The sequence below is a fragment of the Anolis carolinensis genome, chromosome 1, assembly GCF_035594765.1.
Source record: "Anolis carolinensis isolate JA03-04 chromosome 1, rAnoCar3.1.pri, whole genome shotgun sequence".
Taxonomy (NCBI): domain Eukaryota; kingdom Metazoa; phylum Chordata; class Lepidosauria; order Squamata; family Dactyloidae; genus Anolis; species Anolis carolinensis.
The window spans coordinates 247,454,641-247,480,576 of NC_085841.1; the positions used below are offsets into that span (position 1 = coordinate 247,454,641).

The window sequence follows — 25,936 nt, forward strand, 5'->3', positions numbered from 1 at the left end:
ATCACAGAGACATTGGGTCAGTGAATTCATTAAAAAATCTGAAAAAGTCTGTAACAATCCTTTTACAAAATTATTTAATATAATTTCTGTCACATCAAACAATTATAAAAGCTTATTAACACAAGACTTTCTTTTTCAGAAGTACATATTCTTGTCACCAGAATTTGTTCTTCTACATTACTAATAATTCTTCTGTTAATATATTATTCATCTAGTTTATCTGAGACAGAGTAGATTAATCTAGCCATATCTTCCAGTGCTCTGGTATGGATGCCGGCTTCTTTTCTTACTTGAATTCCATAAAAGCTCTTGTGCCTCTCATACTCAGAGACTTGCTTCTGTTTTATTTTTTCAGTTACCACTGTAGGTTGCCACCTTTTGTTTGACATTGTTCTCTAGGTGTTCCCTCCCCCCATGATGTCAGTGTGTCCACACTGAAGGCCAGTATTCATAGAATCATAGTTGAAAAAGAATACCTTCTCTTCCAAATTTCCCAAGTCTTACATATTTGATACTTTTGTTTTCATGTGTTTTAAGGTAGAGACAGTATAGTTCAGTGAACTTAATTGAACTTGCTTCATTGTACTTACATACATACAGAGCAAATATCTATTTTTCTCTTTCTTGTTGGTGCATCAGTTTATGTTTCTCATTAGAATAGGTGTACTGTATATGTTACCTTTTACCTGACAAGTTGGTATGTAACAGTTGCATTGTTTTGACATGTTGTTAGTAAACTGAGATATTTAATTTTGGTTCACTGTCCAAGAATAACATCAGAAACCATCCAGCAGGAAGGTATAACATGAAATAAAAGGACAAAAATTGACTGCTGAAATTGTTTTACCTCATTCAAAAGGCAAGAGATGTTATCCAGATGTTTAGAAATATGTGTGTTTTAACTTCACCACTTCTATTGTATTGCAGTCATAGAAAATAAATTGGGTAGGTGTTCTGATTTAACTTCCCAAACTGTGTTGATTGCAGTATTAATTTCCACCCCCATACTTATTGCAGTTTCATTTTAGTTCCAAGCATTGGTAATAAAACGTGTTTGTGTTCCACAAACACTGTCTGGCACTTATGTGTATAACACATGTTGTTTCCAGGCAGGAAGTGTACGTGGGGTAATGGTTAAGAGATACCAGCACGCATTCTAGTAAAAATTAGGCCTCTTGTGTCCTTGATTAACCTGCTCAGTTCCAAGTAATAAAACTGCACGAAGGGGAGAGAGATAGGTTTTTTTTTGCTTTGCTCTTTTATAAATTGAATTTAGGTTGATATGTAGAATCCAACTGTGATTGTCTACCAGCAGAATAGATGCTGCTGGAGAAAAAGATTCCCCAAATACAGAGATATTCAATCTTTAGTCCTCCAGATGTTTTGATCTATTATAAAAGATTGGCAGACATTGTTCGGCTGATTTTGGAAGCAAGGTGAAGTGAAGGGTCAGGAGAAGAAAAAGAAGCATAACACTGAATAGCAATCAACTTTTGCCATCAGCAGGCCATACTACCTTAAAAACAAATGAGTTTTTATACAGTATACAATTCCAGTTTAGGATTTCAGATACTTCATACTATCCCTCCCCCTGCACCCTCCTTCAGATGGTTTTCTGCTTCTGTCAGTTCTGGATTATTTTGTGAAGTGTCACCTCCTTAGGATTTACCCAAACTTTTTTTTCTATTTCTGTATATTTGGGGATTTCTCTGGAGATGCTGATACTACCTTTTGTTTGTAGGTAGCATCATTTTGCCTTCTTAATGCCCAGCAGTCAAAACTCATATCTCTGCTATTGTATGTAATGATTTGTTCACTATATGTAATTTTATCAACATTTTTGTGACTGATGTATTGATTTTGGAAAGTTTCTCAGTGTTCTGGTTGTTCTTAATGAAAATACTTTTGTCATGATGCACTATCACATCAGTGAGAAGGAAAATCAAAAAATTGTTTTGCAGAAATGCTTCCAACATGGTCTTTCGGATGTTTGGAGAGCACTTCCACCATGTTTGGAGGCCGCCTGGACCTTCCAGGGATTTAAAAATCCCAAGTCTTTTCACAACAATGTTTTTGGCTCAAAATGGATTTGTAAGGGGTTTTCATCACATGAGGAGGGGGGTACTGACTAAAGGAGAGACATTATTTGAAAGTGAAGAGGAAGTAGCTCCATCTCATGTCCTCCTTTGGGCCTGAAATGGTTTAGGAAAGCCCCAAAACATGGTAAAATCACACCCAATATTCCCTAGAGAACATTTGGGGGGGAAATGCTGATTCTTTTTTCTTTTTTTTAACCAGAGCAAATGCTGCCCTCATAGATCTCCTGGAGGCTAATACAGTTCCTTTGCCTTCTGCAATTGCCAAACTCTACTTCATGTGTTGTTTAAGGGGTATGATTCTACATAGTTGGAGAAATAACTGATATACCCATATTTACTCGAGTCTAATGCGCCATCAAATCTAGCACATACCTCAATGTTCAGAACCCCAAAACCAAAAAAAAATTGCTGTCGAATGTAACACTCTGCGGCAAAAAAAGTGTAATTTGTAATTTGGCCAAAAAATATGCATTACTGTGCTTAGAATTCCTTCATTATAAACAATTGTGTTAGAACACCAGTGCTTCCAGCAACAGAAAATAAAACTTTAGGGTGCATCTATGCTGTAGAATGAATCTACTTGAATTGCCTTGGTTCAATGCTATGGGCTGTATGTTGACAAGGTCTTGAGCCTTCTCTGCCAAAGAATGTTGAGGCCTCACCAGACTACTAATCCCAGGATTGTATAGCATTGAGCTGTGGCCATTTAATTAGAGATGACGTCCCTCAAAGAGGAGCTCCGGGAACTGAAGTAGTTCCCCCTTTTGCTTTGGCTCAACACTAAGATTACTGTATTACACAAATCTAACATGCACCCTAATTTTGGCAAGATCATTTAAATAAAAAAAGATGAGCATTAGATTTGAGTAAATATGGTATATGAAACTGACCTTAGTTCTGTATATTTTAATTGGCTCACTGGATTATTAGTCTTACTAAATACATTTTACAATATCCTCTTAAAGATAATATTAATTTAGTGATGCAAATATCCGTGCTTTGAACTATTTGGAAGCCTGTAGTCCTGCAAAGGTACCATCAGCACTGATCTCCTATTTATGCAGAATTATGCCCATTAAATTCTAGTTGAAAATCCCTTAGATACTTTCAGCCTTAATCTTGCCTGCAATAATTGCAGTGTTGATCTATTATGCTATTCTATAATCATCTGTGTTTAAAAGAAAATATAAAGGCTTTTGTTTACAAAGAACATAATATATATTTTTGGTATAATATGGATGAATTTTCACTACAGCAGCTCATTACGATTGTGCAGTTTCCCCCCTTTTTACTAATCGTACTACTTCTTGTTTATTGTAGCTGTTTATGATGTGGTGGAAGAGAAGCTGGAGAGTGAGCCAGACTTTCAGTATATCCCTGAAAAGTTGCCACATGATGGAGTCCACCAAGATGACAATGCTCTGAGGGAATCAATGTTTCAGCTGGCGCAGGGGCTTATTACTGGGACTGTCCTGGCTCAGTTCGATGTAAGTGAGGAATTTCCTGAAGACCATGTCCATCTCTGTATGCTTTTTAGATGAGAATTCTATACATAGAGTTGTAAAATAGTCTGTGACAAGATCAGTTATTTTATTTGGAGCAGGAAAGTAGTTTGCATTTTCCTCACTCTCTGTGTGCTCTTGTTAGATCACTTTAAAACCAGTGCTTTTTATCAAATATTTTTAAAATATTCATCTTAAATTATCAACAGTAAACCTGCTCTTAGATGTCTTGTGCCTAGATATTACAGGTGTCTTAATTGACTGAGTAACCGAGCCTCAGTATCGGTACCTTCAGCCAATAATGGGAACACCAACAGTAAAGTAGAACATGTCCAGGCTTCTTACCTGGAGTAGAGTCATGCATGAAGATACTGCTGAATGTATGTTTAGAACTGATGCCCCATATGATATCACACATTAATGAGCTGCCCTCACCCAGTTAATATGCTGCTGCTGTTCTGCTTGTATAGGGCACTTTCAGATTATTTCTCATCTTTTGCTTGTTACTATGTGACATGTTCCCCCCCCCCCCCCCCCGTTTTAGCAACTTTATAGGAAGAAGCCTGGGATGACAATGTCTTGTGCCAAATTACCTCAAAATCTTTCCAAAAATAGATACAGAGACATTTCGCCTTGTAAGTATTTTATGTCTTTAAGTTAATACAATTCATTCAATGTTCCCATTTTAAAAATTAACAGGTGTTTTAATCATTTTTTTATTTTTAGATGATGCTACACGGGTCATTTTAAAGAGTAATGATGATTACATCAATGCAAATTATATAAATGTGAGTTGGTGATTACCGTTTTCTTTCATGTTAATTTTGTGTTGTGTAGTTGGGGATAAAATAGCATGGCCTTATAGATTTAAAAGGAAACATAAATGTATTCAGTGTCCTGTAGTTTATTAGCAAGTTGCTCTAGATATAATACAGAGTGAAAAAGTTTGCAAATGCAGCTTTATACATTTGTCTTGGACAGAGAAAGGAGCAGTGACAATCTATTCGCCAGTAAAAATGTTTGGGTGCTTCTCTGTTAAAAATAGTGAGAGGGTCAAATTACTTACAAGTGACTCCAAACACAGAAGATTTAAAATTACAAGTTATAAAGATTACTTTTTTCTGGAGTTATAAGAAGAAATTATCTTGACGTTTTACTGTAACCTTGGGCAGTTAGTTGTTCATTTTTCAAAGTTAACAGTAGACTATCAAAGAATCACAGTTAAAGGTAAACTACCTATTCTTCCCCAAAATTACCGTATATTATGAAATTGCTAAATACATCCTATTTATTTATTTTTAGATGGAAATCCCTTCTTCCAGTATAATAAATAAATACATTGCTTGCCAAGGTCCTTTACCCAATACGTGTCCCGATTTTTGGCAGATGACTTGGGAGCAAGGTTCATCCATGGTGGTTATGTTAACCACACAAGTGGAACGAGGCAGAGTAAGTTAATGTACAGTTTTAACTATTAAAACAAATAGCAAATCCAATGCAAATGGTTTCATTATACCAGTCTGTTTGTATTCCTGTATTCTGAAAATGTTTATTAAAATGAATATGTTTATACACAGCTTTTCTACTAAGACAAGTTAGAAACTTGGGAACACTGAAAATAACAAACAAAAAAGTTACAAATTGTAGTTCTTTCATGTTGGTGGTCTCTTCAGCATCTGATGCCGTAAATTCCCATGCATCCATACACCTGTCATTTCTCAGGTCACGCAATCTTAAATAAAATAATTGATAATAATGGAAGGCAGTGCTGATCTGTGTTTTCTCGGTCCAAATGATTTTTCTTTTGGAATTTAGTAGCACAAGCAACCCTATAACACCTGCCCCTGAGCATTTTCATCGGTTTTCTCCAAATGCATCCTTTTAAGCCTACCCACACACTGTTTTAGAAGGCCTTCCGTCCTCTGAAACATATTTTTGTTAGGAGCATACTGCAAATGGATTCAAAGACACACAAAAGGTCCATTGAGCAACAGTGAGGTGCTTGACAGATATCGGTTCCTGCTCCTCTTTCTCCACATATCCTCCATCTCAAGGCTGTTGCCGCCAGTTCCATGGCAAACATGCCCTGCCCCTTGGTATCTCTCAGCCTCCTTCGGGGGGAGAGAGTACCGCCCGTGGGTTAGCTCCTCTGGCTGCAAGCGCGCGGTAAATACAGATTTAATGAATCACACTTACGACCCACAAATAATTTTTTGCAAAGCCCTACTAGATATATCATAATTCAAAATCAATGTAAAATCTAATCTTCGGAAAACAAAAGCAGATTCATATATCAATGCAACACTGAAAACCCTAAATAAGTTTTATCAGTTTTTAAAATCTGGTTTGATTACTTCTGCCAAAGTAATGTACCTTTAGTCCTTTCTCTGCTAAAACAGTCTAAAACACAGAGGAGGCCTGGGTTGTTCTCATACATAAAGTCTACTTTTTATGTAGAAATACTTTGTGATTAAATATATTAATGTATTTGATTTTTTAAAATATTTATGTGTTTATGTATTCATTTATTTTATATTCCATTATGTGATCAAAAGCAGATAATAATGTCACTTCAGAGAACATACCGATATTTCTTCCAAAAGGATCTGAGGATTTAGAGTGGTGGTTCTCAACCTATGGACCCCCAGATGTTTTATCCTTTAACTCCCAAAAATCCTAACAGTTGGTAAACTGACTGGGATTTCTGGGAGTTGTTAGCCAAAACACCTGGGGACTCTACAGATTGAGAACCACTGATTTAGAGGAAAGATTCAGTTGTGCAGTGTTTATATCATACTCTGCAAAAGATGCGATCTGAATAATAAACATGAAGAAAAAAGGAAGAAAAGGTAGGAAAAATACATATAACTAAAACACAGTAGGGCTCTGCCCTCTCATCCTGACTGTAACAAAAAATAAAAAGAGGTGATTTTACTATTACAGATCCTGCTAAATAATGCTACTGAAATTACTAGTTAACTATAACCACAGATCATTGCATCATTAGACTTATGCTCAAATGATTGCAGTCTTTCAAATAATCTTCAGTTGGTTTATAATTTGGGGGTGGGGGGGAACGGACAGATATTTTTGTAACCCAAATACAAAAGTCACCCGAGGGAATTGTGGCTTTCTTTGTTCTATATCGGGGTCCTCAAACTTTTTTAAACTGAGGGCTGGTTTACGGTTTTTCAGACTGTTGGAAGGCCGGACTATAGATTGAAAAAACAAGAACAAATACGCTGCACATATCTTATTTGTAGTGCAAAAGAAATGGAAAGAAAAATACAAGATTTAAAATGAAGAACAATTTTAACCAACATAAACTTACCAGTATTTCAATGTGAAGTGTGTGCCTGTTTTTAGCTGATGAAATATTTAGGTTAACTGGGACAGTTGTTGTTGTGTGTCTTCAAGTAATTTCAGACTGAAAGTGACCCTGAGTCTAAAGTTTAAGGCAGAAGCTGAGTAAACGACCTTGGAAAACCACATTAGTTTTGGGGGCCCTGTTCTAGAAAGTTTTGTACATGATGCAAACAAACCTTTGCTATGTAATTTTGATTGTGTTTATTGAGCTGTCACTCTGAAGCCGACTGAAAGAGCAATCCACTAGACAGGCGTAATCCCTTGTGTAAGGAGGCAGTGGTTAGGACAGTTTAGAAATCTAATAATTCCTGCCTTGATCAGATTGGCTTGAGGTGTTAACTCACATGTGGGGAAATTTTCCTTCACCTTTCCTAGAATGACTGTTGCCAATGAATTTCAACCTTTCAATTAGTCATTTAGCTCCTCTTTAATATGGTTGTGCAATAAGTGATTTGTCTTGGTTTATAAAATGAATTCATGCTTTTTGCAGGAGTTTGAAGTCATTCTCAAGAAAATTAAAACAATAAATCAGTATGAAAACAGATAATTTTTTAAAATCCTATTGAATTTAGGTAAAATGCCATCAGTACTGGCCAGAGCCCAGTGGAAGCTCCTCATATGGAAATTTCCAGATCACTTGCCACTCAGAAGAAGGAAATCCAGCTTATGTCTTCAGAGAGATGACGTTGTGTAACCTGGAGGTGAGCTTATTTTGAAACTTGAACATTAAAAATGTTTTTCAGCAAAATTCTATTGCAGCAGTATTCATTTGCTATGCTTCCCAATAGAAATTGTCCATTGCATCATTATATCGTATTTTTATTCCAAAAAAAATGTTCAAAGTTTAGTCATCTTTCTAGGGTGAAAAAAAAACCTTTCTAGGGATGCTTGAAAACATCATCCAATATTGGATGATGAGGCCTGATGAATTAATCAGTGCTTCTTCAATGTTGTATGTTATTGTTTTATTTTAATTCCTGTTGTTAGCACCCTTTTATTCCATTTTGGAAGAAAAGCAAGATATCGAATAAATAAATACTGTGAATACTAGTTTATAAGTCTAGAAAGCACAGTCAAAAAAGTGACCCAAAAAATCTGGGTGGACTTATCCACAGGCCAATGTAAGTACTATTTGTTAGTACTCGTCTCTGGAGTTGTGTGTCCAGCGCTCAAATCATCACACTATTCTGGTTCCTGCAAATCCTGTACCTTAACTCTTTATTTAAATAATTATTTCTCTAAGTAGAATCTGTCCTAGCAGAACCTAAAAGATGCACTGGTCCCTTCTACTCTCTCCACTGTGGCACCACTTTGGCCTTTTGAATGTCTGGGTGGGAAAATGGCAATGATGCCTTTTTGATGCTTCCCCTCAAATGAGTGCCAAAATAATATTGCTGGTCAGTGCTTATTTTAAGCTCTCCTGGGACAAAGTAAGCTAAAAGGATGGGCTCCTTTTTCTTTCAAATAATATTGTGCCTCAACTTTTATAAAAAAAGAAACTATCCCCTTCTTTGAGTAAAATCGTGAAATACCTGGGTGGGAAAAAATGGCAGAGATCGAGGCTAGGGGCACCTGATTCCCTTGAGATATGGAGCCCCCGGTGGCACAGTGGGTTAAACCCTTGTGCCGGCAGGACTGATGACTTGAAGGTTGGGTTGCTGACCTGAAGGTTGCCGGTTCGAATCCAATCCGGGGAGAGCGCGGATGAGCTCCCTCTATCAGCTCCAGCTCAATGAGAGAAGCCTCCCACAAGGATGGTAAAAACATCAAACATCCGAGCATCCCCTGGGCAACATCCTTGCCAATTCTCTCCCACTAGAAGTGACTTGTTTCTCAAGTTGCTCCTGACATGAAAGCAAAACCCCTGAGATGGTGCTAGTACTTTCTTTGGTCCGTAAAATGACACTTGACTTACTCACAGGCCATATTAAAATCCACACACTCAACATATGTGAGGGTGAGTTTTGCAAGTGTATATATGGTACTTTATTATATTCCACCACTTTCCCAACGCTGGTACTCGAAGTAGATTATATATGTATAATCAAACCAGTAGCAGTTTTTGGAATGAAGGTGAATATAAGAAAAATGCAAGTTCTCTGCTGTTTTTATGCAGCAGTTGATTCTTAGCTAACTTGTTTGTGTCAACATATAAATGGAATACACTAAAATTGTGTATCAGTGCTCTTCATAGAGAGAAAAAAGCCTTTTACCTGATACAATAAAATTCTAAATCTTACCATATACAAATAACACACACACACATACTGATTTATCTCTTACGTCTTTAGAATATACTTTTCTCAGGCTGTCTTAAATTTAGCCCTACTTTATGCATATCTATCTATCTATTTATTTATTTATTTATTATTTGCTTCATTTGTATACTGCTTTTCTCTCCCCAACGAGAATTTAAAGCAGTTTCCAACATCATTATGGCAAAATTAAATGCCTTTAATACAGAGACCTAACACAATAATAGTAAAATACAATAATAAATTAAATATAAAAACAATGACATCATTTAACATTAAAACACAGAATTAAAAACATATCAATATAGCATTAAAATCACACAATCCAGCAATCATGGTCCAGGCCGTTCCAACTGTCATAGGTTGGAATCCTTGATCATTCATTGTATTGCTTACTGCACAAAAGCTTGGTCCCATAACCAGGTTTTTACTTTTTTCTAAAGGCCAGGAGGGAGGGGGCTGATCTAATTTCGTTGGGAGGGAGTTCCATAGCCGAGGAGCCCATGGAATTGATCTTATAGCCCGAGGAGCATATAGCCCATGGAATTGATCTTATAAATTCATAGTGCATGCATCCATTTAATTCCCTGTTGCACTCCTCTTTGATAATTTAAAGCATCTTAACACTGATTTTGTGAAAAGTAAACAGATATTTCAAGGAAAAAACTGATTTGGGTTTCATTTTGAGATTTAAACAGGTTATACCAATATATTGAAATATTCAGTTGTATATAATCACATTTTGTTTCACTAGCAAAATGAAGACCGTCAGCTCACTCAAATCCAGTATATCGCATGGCCTGATCATGGGGTCCCTGATGATTCCAGTGATTTCCTGGATTTTGTATGTCTTGTCCGGAAAAAAAGAGCTGGCAGAGAAGAACCAGTCATTGTTCACTGCAGGTATTTGGTTCACACGTAGAACTTGCTATTGCTTCTTTCTTGTGTTTTTTTTAATTGTTACTTCACTTTAAAACACTTCAGTTTCAAATCCAGTTCTATTAAAATAAATAGTTAATTGTTATTTTCTTTTGGCTTTCCTTATATGTGAACAGATTTGCCTACTTGCTTCAAAACATGTTTTTCATGCCTCACAAAAATATGACTGTGTGATTACATTTAATAAGATAGGAATTAGAAGGGAATCTTTTTAACAATTTATAATAACCATAATGTGAAATACGTTGCTCAAAACCTGCATTTCTTCTAAAAGAAGTGTCTGGCAGTAAGATATGTAGTAAAAAAGAATTGCATTCATGCCTTTTGCATTTCAAAAGCATATGCTGTTCTATAATTTTGTTCCTAAATAATAGTGAAAAAAACTGTACTTTTTACAATAGGCTTCAATGTACAATTCTGAGAACAAAAGCAGTTAATGACAGTCATATTTAGTTTAGCAAATTCATGGTACTGAAATTTCTGCTGGAAGCCATATATTCTGCTCTTGGCTCTGTTCTTCTTTTCTTCTATCTGTGTGAATCAGTGCTGATCCTTAGTTGTTTCCTAAGTAAAAGATGTATCTTGGACATAGTGTTCAGAATCCACAGGTTGCTAGTACTGGGAGGCATAAACATCTGTGATAAGGAAACCTTGTGCGGATGGCTCAGGACTTCATGACTGCTGTCAACAGCAACTATGTAATTTTTGCAGGAAGTTACTGATCCAAGATAGGTCACAAGCCGCATATCAGAATTAGATTTCTCCATTGTACAGAAAGTTGTTCTGAAGGTGTGGGCCTTTAAATTATCCTCTTGTCATGGTCAGATCATTTCCTGTCGCAATACAGACTAACAATGTCCTCCAATGCAACAGTAGGAAAGTTATTAAGATAGTATACCCCAGAGGATTTCTAAAGATAATTTTTCTGTATTATAGGGTAGAGTTTTCCATTAATTTGCGGAATGGAGATTTGTCCAGTTCACATAATCACTACCAGCTCATTTATCTTACTTAACGGGGCCCTATGGTATATTCCAGAGCTTAAAACAGTGAAGTAGAGTGGGAGAAGACTTCTGGGCAGGGGGAGTAAATCTCCCAGGTGAACACTGCTAGATGTCTACAGTTGAGTTTGCTTAGAGAAGGCCTGCACAACCTGCAGCCCTCCAGGTGTTTGGGCCTCCAAATCCCAAAAGCCCTAGCCAGCTGTTCCAATGACTAGGAATTCTGGGAACTGAGGTTCAAAACACCTGGAGAGCCACAGGTTATACAGGCCTGGCTTAGAGGTAGTGTAAGCAATGAAAATAAACAAAATTTTCTACCTCTGCTCCCTCTTTATATCACAAAATGGGGCTTTTCCAGACATTTCAAGGCTTGTTATCTCACTACACACACATACATATATAGCATTCCTTTTCAGCTGTTAATCTTTCATATCCCTACTCCTGGAAGTAGTTGTGGAAATAATGGCTTTTGGTGGGTTGAATGCAATTTATGGGGGGAAAAACCCTGTGATTTCACTTTTTGTCTTAGTTACAGGTTATTGGTGTTTAGAACCTCTTCCCACAAGACCTTTGACTTTTTTTTCACCCTGGAATAGCCAGAGCTAGGGATAGGATGTTGTTTGTTTGTTTAGCATTATCACTGAACAGGGCACTTTACAAGTAAAAGAACAACAAAACTTTCCCCTGCCCTCAGACTTACAATCTAATTAAGACATGACACCAAAGGACAAGGGGATTGCAGGATTTTTTTCCTGGGGGGGGGGGGGGTTACGTCCAGCAGATACTGCAGAAGGGTCTTTCATCTGCTTCTGGGTTTAGGCATGCTAGAGCTATATCTGCCTCTTCTCCTCTCTCTTCTAGGCCAGGGCAATGGCAGTTGGGATGGAGGCAATTGCGGTGCTTTTGGGCATTAGCATGGCAAAGCTGTGCCTACTTCTTAAATATTAAATCGTAGTATTATAGACATTTTTGCTTATTCCCTTATCTCTTGATCTTTCTTCTACAGACTAGGGGAGCAAGAGGTCTTGCTGGTATTAAATTTAAGTAGTCGTTCATCCTTAAATTTTTGTCACTTAGATTTTTTTGGACATTTTGCTATGTTATGCTTTTTGCTTTTGTGTTGGTCTGTCTAAGGTGAAGAAACAGGCCAGCCTTCAGGCAGGTGAATAAACTTGGATGGCCCTTTGTTATTCCCTTTGTTATTAATGACAAGTGATATTCGAGGTTCCTGTTGATGCCACCTTCTGGACAAAAGTAGAAATTAACTTGTTACCCAAATTGTGACAGTTCTGTATAGGATTAAAACAAAACAGCAAAAATTATGTAAACGAATTCTCAAATGCATAGAGACATTTTAAATTAACATAGAGACACTTGAGCTTACGTAGTAGTCACCTAAAATATGCTGACTTCAGCTTGTTATTCTTAATTGAGATCATTCCTGGTAGACCCAGTCTTTATGTGGTTTGATTCAGATGTTAATTTTTATAATTAAAAATATTTAAATCAATATTTATAAAGCTTTTAATATTTTCAAATGTGTAGTATATATTAAACACTTCAAAATAGGCAGTAATGGCAATATTGAGATGCAGAGCCGAGCCCCTTAGTTAAATGTCTTATGATCATGATCCAAGAAAAAGATTACATCTTGAGTCTAGTTCATGTCCATTCTGGAATAAGCACATATATAGTTGTCTTAAGATTCTCCTAAAGAAAATCAGGGACAAATTTAAAAAAAAATTGGGTTTGATTAACCCATATGCTGCTCCAACTTGGTTTTTGGGTGTTTCTGATTTTCAAGCAAATAGGTGTGTGTGTGGGGGGGGGGGGGGGGGACACACACCAGTTGAGCTGCTTTTGCATCATGAGCATAATTCATGGAGTAGGTGAAGCAGTTTTCACGGAATGAAGGATTAATGTACACATTTGACTGGCCACTTGTCGTCCTTGCATATGCACACTAAGTTTATTAGCGAGACTTTGATATATCATGTCTGTATGTGTGTGCTTTCAGCAATTTTGGTGTGCAAGCAATCCTGCAGAATGGCAAAATAAACTCAGTGTCTTCTTTGTTAAATTCCTTATAAGGTTCAGCAGTTGCATTAAATCACATTATTCTTAGTTATTAATGTTGGGTATTTCTGCCTCATCACACTTGAGCATGAGTCCACTTTAAATCCTGTTTCTGCCTCCTGCAGAATTCTGAGGTTTGTAGTTGGGTGAAGCCCAGGACCTGTCTGGCTGAGTTGTTTAAAGCCCCCTCTCTAAAGTGGATTTAAAAGGGGTTTAAAGTGGATCCAAGCTCTAGTTTGATGAGTTCCTTTGCTAATGACTTTTGGTTTGTAAAAACAATTCTTATAGTTGAAGTGTAGCCAACTGAACTTATCTGGAACTTGTTTAGAAACAGAATAGTGATTGTCATCTGTGACTTTACTTTTTCCTGCTAAGTGCAAGCAGCTACTTTAAAAAAAAAACTGAAGCAAACCCACTCTAAGTCTTTATTCTTTCTTAGACAATAACTTCTTGCAATCATTCCATATAAAGATAAACTGTAGAGAAAAATGCAGGGAAACTTTCCAGATTTGCAGTAAAAGGGGTGTATCTCCTTGATTTGTCAGCATCGCTTTACTAAATCCATTTTTTTTGTAATTCTAAATAGAAATATAAGATTGGAGTACTTTGGATGGTTTAAAATTATAATAAATAAGAAAATAGTAACAGTTGTATTGTGAATATATGACAACAATGTTATAAACTTGCCTTACTTGACCCAGCAGATTCAGAAGATGTGGTCATATATAAACATAAATCTCCCTTAAAGTAATCTTTTTATGGATATGCCAGGAATAAAGTATACTACATCACACATGCACCTTCCAAATTTAAATTGACATTTAAGCCATAATATGCTTAAATTTCAAAAATTTCTAAAATCCTATTGAAAAACAGAAAATACTGTCCATAGGATCTTGGTGAAATACATTAAAAAAAGAGGGAGGAAAAGAAAAGAGAAAGAAAAACATAACAGTGTCTTTGAGACTGTTTTGTATATTTAGTGTAAGTTTTCATGGATATAAACTAACACAACCACTTCTTTGGAAACTACTACATTAGTTAAATACGGATCGACTCATTCAGTAAAATGTGTTCCTAGACAGTACTTCTGTTTAAAAATGCTAGAAGTGATTATGTTTTAATTTTTAAAAATTTGCAGTGCTGGGATTGGACGAACAGGTGTTCTTATCACCATGGAAACAGCTATGTGTCTTATTGAATGTAACCAGCCTGTTTACCCATTGGACATTGTGAGAACCATGAGAGATCAAAGGGCCATGATGATCCAAACTCCTGTAAGTAGCATTTGTTTCTAGCAACACAAATTCCTGGTCTGCTTGAAAAAGTGGTATTATTAAGTGTGTGCTGGCACTGCATTTTGTGCAACTATTGGATGTAAATTTACATGCAGTACTTCAGTTTTGTATTACATGTAGCCAGAATAACACTGGGTTCATGAATTAGAATTCAAACCTCCATTCCACTTCCTCTTCCCTCTTTATCATTCTTGCCACAGCTGCATTGGATCGCATGGATCTGATTTGTTTCGTCCCCCTCCGCCCTTCCTTTCCCTTTTTTCTCTCTCATTCCTTTCCCTTCTCTATCTTGTCTATGATCTTCTCCACTTCTGTTCCTGGATTGTGTTTGTGTCCTCTTCCCCTTCTCCATTCATGGATGATAATCACCGATCAGTAATATTCAGGGTTGTTGATGCCTATTTTCTGTGCTCCAAATTTCCTTCATCTTCATAACGCACTTTCATGAGTGGGATAGATGAAACTTATGAATGGAAATCAGTTTCGGTATGCATATATCCTTCTCTGGATCCACATTATAGAGCAAGGAATTAACAGTATGTCAAAGGATTCAGAATTTGGGAGATGATATGAATGAAGAGGTGTAATTTTTATAGCTATGAAAGGCACTTCACACAGGGAGACTGCTATGCTATTTTAGTCATGTAATTTGTACACCTGACATTGGAATCAGTTGTTTTCCCCTTTACACTTCCATATTTTTTCCACAAGATGGCAGTGTTCTGTTTTTATTCCCCCCTTGTAATAACAAATTTTGAATTGCATTTCTAAATCCATTCCACTGTCTCTGTGTTAAATACACACTTACTTGTGGATGCATTCATATTAGTGTAGACTTGCTTTCTCATACTGTAATAAAAAGAGTGAGATATTCTGATTAAAGCCAATGTTCTTGAATAATGAGGCACACTTTAAAGCCATGAATAGTTTTAGTATTGTGACCTTTTAGCATTATATCTAAAGTAGTGGTCAAAAAAAGCTCAGGCACCTCAGCTAATAAAGCTATAATGTGTTGAGCAATGCTAGTGCAAACAAAACCACAGCACTGAATGTGATGCATGTGCAACAGTGAAAATAGGTTGTTGCAAGTCATCAAAGTTTGCAGTATGACACCTTTGGATGCAGTCCTTAATTTTCCTTGTATGTTTAGTCTGTTCTTCAACCTGACAACAGTTTCCAAATGTTAGTATTAGATTAATACAGATAATCAAAGTAACTTCCACCATGTTTACCAATCTATATTTTCATCCATTTGTAGCTTTTCATATAAAAAAGTGAAATTCGTGGCTATAACACTAATCAGTAAAAAGTACGACTTAATTTGTGCTTGATTAATTTCAGTGGAATATATTGCAGCTGGAGGTTAAAAAGTGCGATTTATTAAAGCGAAGAATCCACTTGGGGATAGGCATTTAGATTACTACCTAGAGTGCCATACAGAGAGATCTGCTTTCGGGCTAAATAAAAAGCACTGTTTATTACCTACAAAGCCCTAAATGGTTCAGGCCCATACTATTTGAAAGACCACATCTCCGTATACAAACCAACATGCATGCTACTGTCTGCTGGGGAGGACCACCTCTCGGTCCCATCCCCGTCTCAAATGCAGCTGGTGTGAACGAGAGGAAGGAGCTTCTCCATGATCACTCCCCACCTCTGAAATTAAAAATTGCTTCCTCTCTCTTCTCCTTCAAAAAGCTATTGAAAACACATCTATGCAATTTAGCTTAAGGAGAGGAGGAGGATTAAGTACATCTACATGTACCGCTCCGTCGGGAAGGTAACGGCGCTCCATGCAGTCATGCCGGCCACATGACCTTGGAGGTGTGTATGGCCAACGCCGGCTCTTCGGCTTAGAAATGGAGATGAGCACCAACCCCCAGAGTCAGACATGACTGGACTTAACGTCAGGGGAAACCTTTACCTTTACCTAAATGCACCCTTGCCTATCTGCTGATACCTGATAATTCGCTATTCACCATCTCCCAATTATTTTAGCTGAATTTTAGAGACTTTTAATGAAATTTTAAGGATTGAATATGCTCATAATTATGTGACTTGTACTATGTATTGTCTTGCTTATTTAAGATTTTTATAATTTATTGAGTTGTTTTTACTTGTTTTATATATTGTTGTCGTTATTGAATATTTGCTGTTGTTTATTTTGCTGCAAGCTGCCCAGAATCACTTTGGAGAGATAGAGCAGACTATTTTTAACATTTTCAAAATGTTTTTAAAGTATTTTCAGCACAACATCTTTGAAGTTTGCCAAGACGTGTTCGTAGCTCACTGTTAAAATCTTTAAAAAATCCCTTTTCTCCCAAGACATAAATTATTGCACTTTCTTTTCCAGAGTCAATACAGATTCGTTTGCGAGGCTATTTTGAAAGTGTACGAAGAAGAACTTGTTAGACCTTTAAAGACATCACTGCATTAATAGAAGGCAAACAATATTTTTCAGAAGAATCCATGTAAGACTGCACTTGTTGTGCCATAACATTGCTTGCAAGAAATGATGTCTGAAAACAATGAAGAACTGAAATGGACTTGGAAAAACTTCAGCACTGTTGCACTTTATGTTAAAACTGAAAACTCTGGTCTCTAAAACACTATGATTTTTTCCCGTTTCTTGAAAGACTTCCTTTATGCTTTGCTTCGAACAAACCACAGACTGAATGAACTCCATGCATTCTGGATAGCTTTCCAGAGTTTGTTGTAGTGCCATATAGTCCCTTTGGTTTGAACTGCTACAAAAGAAAAGCTTGGAACACTCTTGCTCTTTATTTGACACCGCTCTCTTTTTTAAAGCAGCAACAATACACATAAAGCCATTTCTTCTAGTGCTAAAATTTATTTGTCATTAAGATTCTTGTTGTCTTTTGTTTTGGTAAAATGTTAGCAATATTATTACTACTAAATACACTGCCTATGGAAGCAGCACATTTTGCCCTATGCTCTTCTAAAAATCTAACCTGATTTGTTGTGAAAAGCTGCAGTTTGTTCTAACCCAGCAGTTGCTGCATAAAGGCCCATTTAACCAGCAGCTTGGTTTAGATTGGAGTAGAAAGAATACTTATTTAGAACTGGTAGCTGTCTCTCAGCATGTCATAACAATTATGTATTTGGAAACATCTGATGATATCACCCAATGGGAGAATGCATGAATTTTGTCTTAACCCCCAAAGTGCCTAGAGACCTACAGTGTATGTCTTAATGGCAAGGCACCAATATTGCCCAAAAAGGGAAGTGTGATCTTGATTGGTTTTACTTTTTCAGATTCACATTTTAAAGCATTGTCTCTTGGTGCTTAGAATACGGTACTGTTGTGGGGCAGGGTCATAGAAATACCATTCTTTTTCTACAAGTATCTGCATGCTCCTATGTGTAGCAAAAACATCCTGGCCTATTAAACATGTAATCATTGTTTACTCCTCTGAAATGAAGTGGAAAATCTAGCACATTCCTTTCCAATTGTAAAATGTTAGCACAAAACAACAAACCAGTATCAAATTCTAGAGTTTTTTCCTTACTTTCAACTGTAAAATTAGAAAAAAGCTTTGTTGTTTGAGTAGGACTTGACTTCCTAGTAACATCAGTCTCCCACTTTTAAAGATGAAAATTCAAAGTGAACCTTCCCTGATGTAATTCATACTTATACCGGATTGTGTTTTTAAAAGAGTGGGGGGAAAGGGAAGGGCGGAATGAAATGCCATCATTTTGTCTCCTAAATATGCAACCTTTCTGTACCTTGATTAGGGTTTTCTGTTGTTTTGCGTAATGAAACTGGTTGTTTATTTATCTCCTTTTAAATTTGGTAGCCTCTAGATGGAGGTAGTTGATTAATACAATGTCTCAGCTCACTCAAGGGTAATGTGTAATCTTTTTTGTGGTTTTGGAAATATACAAATTTAATTCTAGGATAGGAAAAGCCAATTTGTTTATGGGGATGTTCTTCCTGTACATCAAGTGTATGTTTCAGACCTTTATGAAAATTTAATCTGCCTTGTATTTGAATGCTTTAATTAGGGACCCCATTTAAAAACAAAAAAGCAGTCATGGAATGAAATATTTTTAAGATGCCTTTTTAAAAATAAAGATCATAAAGAGAGAAAGAAAGATACAGTGAGGATGGCTGTAGACTTCTAAGCAGAGCCCTGTGCAGAATCCCATACTGGTGTTTAGAGGCTCCTGCTAGTAATAAGAGGAGAAGGTTAACTAACTATTTGGCCTCTTATCCTGCAAATGCTTGCAGCCTCCAAAGTCAGCTTGATGCTGCAGGAGGAATCCTTGAGCAGATTTTAGAGGACATGCAGGATTTCAGGGAGAAGAAAGACTCTCCAGAACTTTGATTTGGACAATGTGAAGTCTACATCCAACCCATGGCCTTGAAAATGTATTCCCAGTTCATTTTACTTCTGTAGGGCAAAGATACACCAACCTCATTTCCTTTCAAGAAAAAGAGAAAGTTTTAAAGGCTTTAGTTTTTTTTAAAAAAAGAATCTTGACTGTGTTACTTATTTTAAAAGCAAATTTAGTAGTCTGTTTCTGGACTTGGGATTATTATCATTAACTATATCTTCCTTTTTGGGTCACTATGAAAATGAATACCAGCTATGAATGATTTACTTTATCCAGGTTGTAGTTCAAATAGTATTATCTATATGGGTTTCTTACTATCCAGTCTGTAAAAAACACAATCTTTTTCTCTACTTACAAAAATTGAAGCCATTCCTAAAATGCACTTCTATTTGCCATCTGTGAAAATAAGAGATGATTCTTGGTGACTGCTTAGAATTGTGCTGTGCTGTCACCTAAATTATCTTTAGATACCAGTGGAAGGAAGGAATGTTCACCAATTTGGGGAAAGTCTGCAGTGGTGGTTCTTATGAAACAATATTACAGCAAGCCCAAAGAGGAATACAGTAGAGTCTCACTTGGATAAGCGAATATGTTGGATAATAAGAAGGGATTAAGGAAAAGCCTATTACACATCAAATTAGGATATGATTTTACAAATTAAGCACCAAAACATCATGTTTAACAACAAATTTGACAGAAAAAGTAGTTCAATATGCAGTAATGCTGTGTAGTAATTACTGTATTTACGAATTTAGCACCAAAATATCACAATGTATTGAAAACATTGACTACAAAAACATTGACTACTAAAAGGCATGCTGCTTTGGATAATCCAGAATGTTGGATAAGCGAATGTTGGATAAGTGAGACTCTACTGTAATAGTAAAAGTAAATGCTTCTGTAGTAATAATCTTACTTTGAAAAGGATTGGCACCTGGTAAGTTTTTATGCTTTTGATTTGGTTAGTATTTATGTTGTTTTGTGTCATGACATTTGTTTTCAGGACTATCTTACATACTTGTGGCATGTTAAATTTACATATGAAATTGTTTGCATTCACTCTAGCAAAAAAAAGTACAATTCTACTGTTGCCAAACATATACGTGAAAACAGCATTGCCCTTTTTATAAACTAGATGGAAGAGAAAAACTAGAAGGTGTGTGTGTGTGTGTGTATATATATATATATATACACACACACATATACACACCCTTGGTATTTTTACATGTGCTGATATTTTACCTATATTGATATTCTTATGAGAGTTTGCCAAAGCAATCTGAAGCTGTGAGTAACCTTTATCCCACAGTGTATACTTTTGTTGGGGTGTAGTTTTGATTTTTCGTACATTGATCTAACATAAGAGATAGAAACATTAGCTGCCTTAAAGTCTCAATCTCCCCGATATAAACTGATTCAGGTTTACAGTCAGTGTCAATGAAGAAATATTTGAAGAGATTACTTTGGCAGCTCATTGGCTAATCAACAAGCTACAGAAATGTCCCTCAAATGTGCATATATGATAAAGGAAGAATGATAATAAAGCATTGTTATGCCATAAAAGAGAAATGTCCATAAAATTCATCTTCCCATTGTGGTATAAATAGCCTTTTACTAATATTTTTATATGGCCTAAAAGTTAATATTGCTAATTACTTTGCATTGGGTTATGAAGATATGTATCAAGCTAAAAAGAAAAAGAAAACATATTTTTTGTATGTGCTTCATTCTGTACAAAACATGAATGTATGCTTCAGGCATAATTACATAAAAGTGATGAGTGCTTTGGATGTTGGATTTCATGGATAATTATTTTCTTACTATTTCCTAAAAAAAGATGGGGAAAGAGAAATTGTAACACTTCCTGTTTTTTTAATTCAAGTTGTTTTCATTGTAAATAAGAGCAATGGGGTAATAGTTTTGTGCCAATGTATGTTAAAAATGTATGTTTTTTTATCTTGAAGACTATGATTATTTAAGGTACTTTTGAAGGTTGTCTACTGCAGAAATCTAGGTTTCTTTCAAGACTTGTTAAAGTTGCTTCTTTGCCTTTTTAGTTGTGTGGCTTTTTGAGTGATGGGAATATATTTTAAAGTAAGTTAAATATGAAGTACTCACTGTCAGTCATTCTCTGATAAAGACAGTTAATCATCCCACTTAGAGATGTGAGGAAATTACGGGGGAGGGGGGCATTATTATTGGATTATAAGTTCCAATAGCCCTAACTAGCATAGCTATTGTGGAAAAATGCTGGAATTTGCAGTCCAACGTGATCTGGAGGGTTACATGATCCTCAGTATTAACATGAAGCATGGTCCCAAATAATGGCGGTGGTTTATCCATTTACGGTAGTGCAGTAGTTTTTGTACAACATTACTACTAGCATTAGAACAAAGTTGGTTTTTATGTAATTATTGGTATTTCCATTTCCAAAATGTGCATTCTTGAGCAATCTTAGTGTAGAATGAGGCAAACCATAAGCTTGTTAAGCTAAAGCCTTAGACATTTTCTCTGAAATACTAAACTCACATTTAAACCCAGTAGTACAAACTTTTCACAAATGTCATTCATGTTGCAACTTTGGTTGGTAGCTTTCTTCCGAATTTTATGAATAAGTTCTTGTAAAACATTGTAGAGTTAGTGCAGACCGCAGTGTATTAGTATCCTGTGGATACCAGTATAGAAATGATACTCTCCTCTTATAACAGAAGGTACAAAATGCAAGTGAAGAGAGATGGGGAGAGGTTTTTTGGTATAAGCGTTCAGGCCAGGACCTTGCCACCAACCAATGTGCAGATGAGAACAGCATCATCTGTGGAAGAGAGAAAAATAACAAAAGTGCTTTAGCTGCAGCTTTTGGGGAGGCCAAGAAGTGGAAAGGTAATGCATAGAGTCTCAGCAGCTTTCGTGTATCATGGAGCAGAGCTCCTCTAGTGTTTTGGAAGCTGATCTGTTTGATCGGGTGCAGAATTACAAGTATGTGGCCAGCTGTTGGCAACCGATGGTTCCTCAAGCCTTTGAAAGTCTTGTGGGATTTGTAACTCATGTGTTATATTAACCCCTTGTGTATTTTGTGTAAGTGCCTTTCCTTACTCTTTAAATCAACACTTGGAAAGGAGTCAAGACATCTGGTACTATACCATTCCCCCCGCCACATAATTTCACTAATAGCAAGATTCACAAATGGCTGGGGGACTGCACATGTTGTGCAAAAGAAACTTCTGCATGTTATGCAAACATTTGTATTTCAGCATTATAACCAGGATCTAGTTGTCTGCATGTGTATCTCACCAATGCAAATAGAGGGCAAATTGAAAGTACAGTAGAGTCTCACTTATCCAACGTTCTGGATTATCCAACACATTTTTGTAGTCAATGTTTTCAAAACATTGTGATATTTTGGTACTAAATTTGTAAATACAGTAATTACTACATAGCATTACTGCATATTGAACTACTTTTTCTGTCAAATTTGTTGTATAATATGATGTTTTGGTGCTTAATTTGTAAAATCATAACCTAATTTGATGTTTAATAGGCTTTTCCTTAATCCCTCCTTATTATCCAAGATATTCGCTTATCCAAGCTTCTGCCGGCCCGTTTATGTTGGATAAGTGAAACTCTACTGTAATAACATGAAGAAAGCCATAAGGAAGAGCTCCCATTGAAATTAGTGAGACTTTGGGTTCTGATGACATGGAAATTAATGGAAAGACACCAACAAGCCTCTGAGCATGCATAACTGGAAATGAATTTCTTTTAGTCAGCTGGATGGACTTTGGAATAAATCAGGCTCCTGCCTTAAGCACAAATACTGCAACTTGGATATTTAGGTACTCCTATGCAAGTGAAAAGTGTGTGTTTGCAAAAGGTTATGCCTCATCATTTCTCTTGATTTTCCTCGTTTCACATCCTCCCCTTCATCCCATGCCAGTCTAGAGAATCTGTGCTCCTCAGAAGTGGGTTTCTGGAGCTGCAGCGAAGAGGAGGTGATAAGAAAGCTTAAATGTTAGCTATAGGCTTAAGTGGCTTGTCATTTGTGATCTACAGATCATTTATTGAATTTTAAATCTGTATTGGTTGCGCACTTGCTTTGGGGTACTTTTGATAGGTTGCTTTGTTTGTATTTGTGTTCCCTTTCTAGCCGTAATATCCAGTTGCCATTTAAAACAAACTGAGCCTTTACTTCCATTGTTAGGCAATAGTACCATTTCAGTTTGTGCCATTGCCACCTATCACAGAGAAATATACTAAATTAATACTATATTAAGTCCACTATGTAACAAAGCAGCATTTTAAAAAATTGCATGGACAACTGTGTTAAACTGAATTCTGGAAATGCTGTAAAGGAGAACTAATATATATGCTTTAATTCAGTTATTGCAGCCAAGCTAGGAATGCAAACCAAAGCTGAACAGGATGCTTTTCAATCTTCTGAATGGTTTAGTAAATGAAAACTAGATGTTCATCTTTGTGAAGGGCAGCTTGCCTTGTTGGAGGCTTAACTTTAAAGTCCATACACTAAATGTTTGTTCTCATCAGCTACAATCTGGATAAATAAATCTTATGAGATAGTTAGGAAATACATTCTGTGGGAAAATGGTAAAATTATATTGTCTTAAACCAAATGTTATTGGCATATGGTTTATTTGTAGAGGGATATTTGAAGACCACTATGTTAATATTTTAGAAATGATTTATTTGGAAACAAAGATGGCAATACTCGGGAAGTGGGGAGAGCTTGACTGACTATTTACTGGTAGAAATACTTGATATTTAACATAATTTTAAATATATTTCATCTTGAATTTCAAAATAGCACTTTATCAAATGCTTTACTACTGACATGATTTTTTGGGAGAAAACATGTTTGCTATCAGACTGAGGAGATGTTTAACTGACTACTATATGGAGCGGATTGGGTTTTTTCTGAGCATGAATGCTTCTGGATGTTTTTTCCATCTGTCTTATGACACATTTCATTAATTACAAAATCTTAGGTCTGCCACATTATATATGAAAAATTAATCTCTATGTATCAACCTGTAGTGCTAGTGCAGATCTGATAAACTAAGCATTTCTCTCCCGATTTTAGAATTGTAATCATCATAAGCAATGGCCCTAAAAAGAACCCTCACAACATAGCAGCTTAAACATTTCTTATGATTTCTCAGTGTTATACTCAACTATACACAGTTTACTCTGCTGAGATCCAATTGGGTCTTCAGATAGCTTTCCATGTACACCTCAGTTTTGACAGTCTATCCTTAATATTTTAGATTGGCTTCCAAAAAACCTTGGGGAGCCACACATGGTCACTATAATGCAAAGAGAAAGCGGATAGTCTCTGAGTGGACATGGAAATACATGTGTGTATTCAATGAGTCCTTTGGATTCTGGCTTGCATGTATTCCTGCTTAACATTTTTTAAATATTTGCTTAAAAGTCTGGAAATTGGTCTGGATTTTTGTACTTGTTTTGTTAAACTATATGTAATGAGTAGGCAGTGCAAAAAATTAAAGGGAAAAGGCTGTAATTCTTATAGGCAGAAGCTATAATATGGTCAGAGGGGTGAAAACAGTTCATCCCACAGTTGCTTTGTTTTTCTGTTAAGAAGAGAGGGGGGGGGGGGATTTCCCAGTGTAGTTACCGCCACGCATTAGGAACTGGGCTTCAAATTTAACATTTGTTCATAAGGATATGAAATCAATGATCTGCTTCTCCTAGCAAATTCTAAAAAGACATTTTTATGTTTGTGTGTGGGGTTTTTTGTTTTGTTCTCCGGCAGAGGTGCTATAGTCTAACGTGTAAATAATACAAAGGGTGTAAAATCCAATCTTGTGTCTGGATCATCTTCACAGTCCTATGAGTGACCATATTTATTTATTTGTGTTGCTAGTGGTAATGACTTTGCCTTTCTTCTGTGACTTTGCATTGTCCAGTTCAGCTGGCTGTTGCACTGCTTAGTGAGTTGGCTTTCAGCGCCTCTACCGCCCAGTGTAATTGTGCATTGTCCACCCATCATCACACAGGTTTGTTTGCATATAAATGGATGTCTCTGAACTTGTGTTTACATTTTTAAAAAATAAAAATCACAAAGGTTGTTCAGCTAAGAGCAGCTCTACACTAAGCAGCAGGAAATTTGCTCCATTGAAAATTACATGCACTTGAATTTGATCAACACTGGACAATGTAAAAAAAAAAAAAATCAGCGTTTTTCACTGCAGCTACTGTATGCTTTAAAAGGGCCTTATGGCCTAAATCCAATTATTAGTTCCAGCTAGACCTGGGGCTCAAGGTCCACTGAAGTGAAGTGAAGTGAACCCATAGATAAATCCCTGCGATTTAATGGGCCTGCTCTACGTTTGGTTAACAATTGGATTTAGGCCTATGTATCTTACCTGCGTTGGAGTAAAAGAGAGTTCTTGCCATTAATAAGGTACACTAATGTTATGCATACTATACCAGCAGCTCCCCTGAGGGAAAAAATAAATACTTAACATTTAACAAATCTTGTTTTTAGTCTTAAGAGCAATTTCATTCTATTATGTGAAATATATGCTGTTATACATATTTTGTGGATATATTTAATTTTGATTGACAAATAGTTGTCTAGGTAAAAACTTGAAAAATATAGTTTACTTGTGGATCTTAATTGTTTAATTGCAAAATAAAGATGTGCTTTAGTAATTTAAAGTCTGGACATTTTTTATTTAAAATGAGATTTACAGCATGTTGGATGAGTTGTTATCTGTGTTTACCACATGTTTATTATTAGAAATGTATGGACACAGGCACCGTGTTCTGATTGAATTTGCAAATAAAGGCCTTTTATCTACTAAAAATCTCCTACCATTCGGATTCAGGATGAACACAGAGATGTAACATTTCTGAAAATTTTGAAGCTGTGGAAAGCAACATAAATTATCAGAAAAATTGAAAAATGAAATATTTGCAGGCTTTACAGAGTGCAAGTTACTTTGTTATTTTGAGAACAGAAAATGAATTGTATATAACTTTATCATAAAACTACCAAGTTCA

At 36.2% G+C, this 25,936-nt stretch overlaps 1 protein-coding gene across 2 annotated transcripts in view; it reads left to right on the forward strand.

Moving 5' to 3' along the window:
* Nucleotides 1-25,585, forward strand: part of ptpn4 (protein tyrosine phosphatase non-receptor type 4) — a 136,646-nt gene extending 111,061 nt beyond the window's left edge. For both annotated transcript variants that reach the window (XM_062967361.1, XM_016994047.2), the window contains 8 exons: nucleotides 3,420-3,586; nucleotides 4,146-4,236; nucleotides 4,328-4,389; nucleotides 4,904-5,050; nucleotides 7,540-7,668; nucleotides 9,977-10,125; nucleotides 14,380-14,515; nucleotides 16,890-25,585. In XM_062967361.1, the coding sequence (XP_062823431.1) occupies nucleotides 3,420-3,586; nucleotides 4,146-4,236; nucleotides 4,328-4,389; nucleotides 4,904-5,050; nucleotides 7,540-7,668; nucleotides 9,977-10,125; nucleotides 14,380-14,515; nucleotides 16,890-16,973 (965 nt within the window). In that variant the 3' untranslated portion in view covers nucleotides 16,974-25,585. The remainder of the gene's footprint in view (nucleotides 1-3,419; nucleotides 3,587-4,145; nucleotides 4,237-4,327; nucleotides 4,390-4,903; nucleotides 5,051-7,539; nucleotides 7,669-9,976; nucleotides 10,126-14,379; nucleotides 14,516-16,889) is intronic.
* Nucleotides 25,586-25,936: the final 351 nt, after the last annotated feature.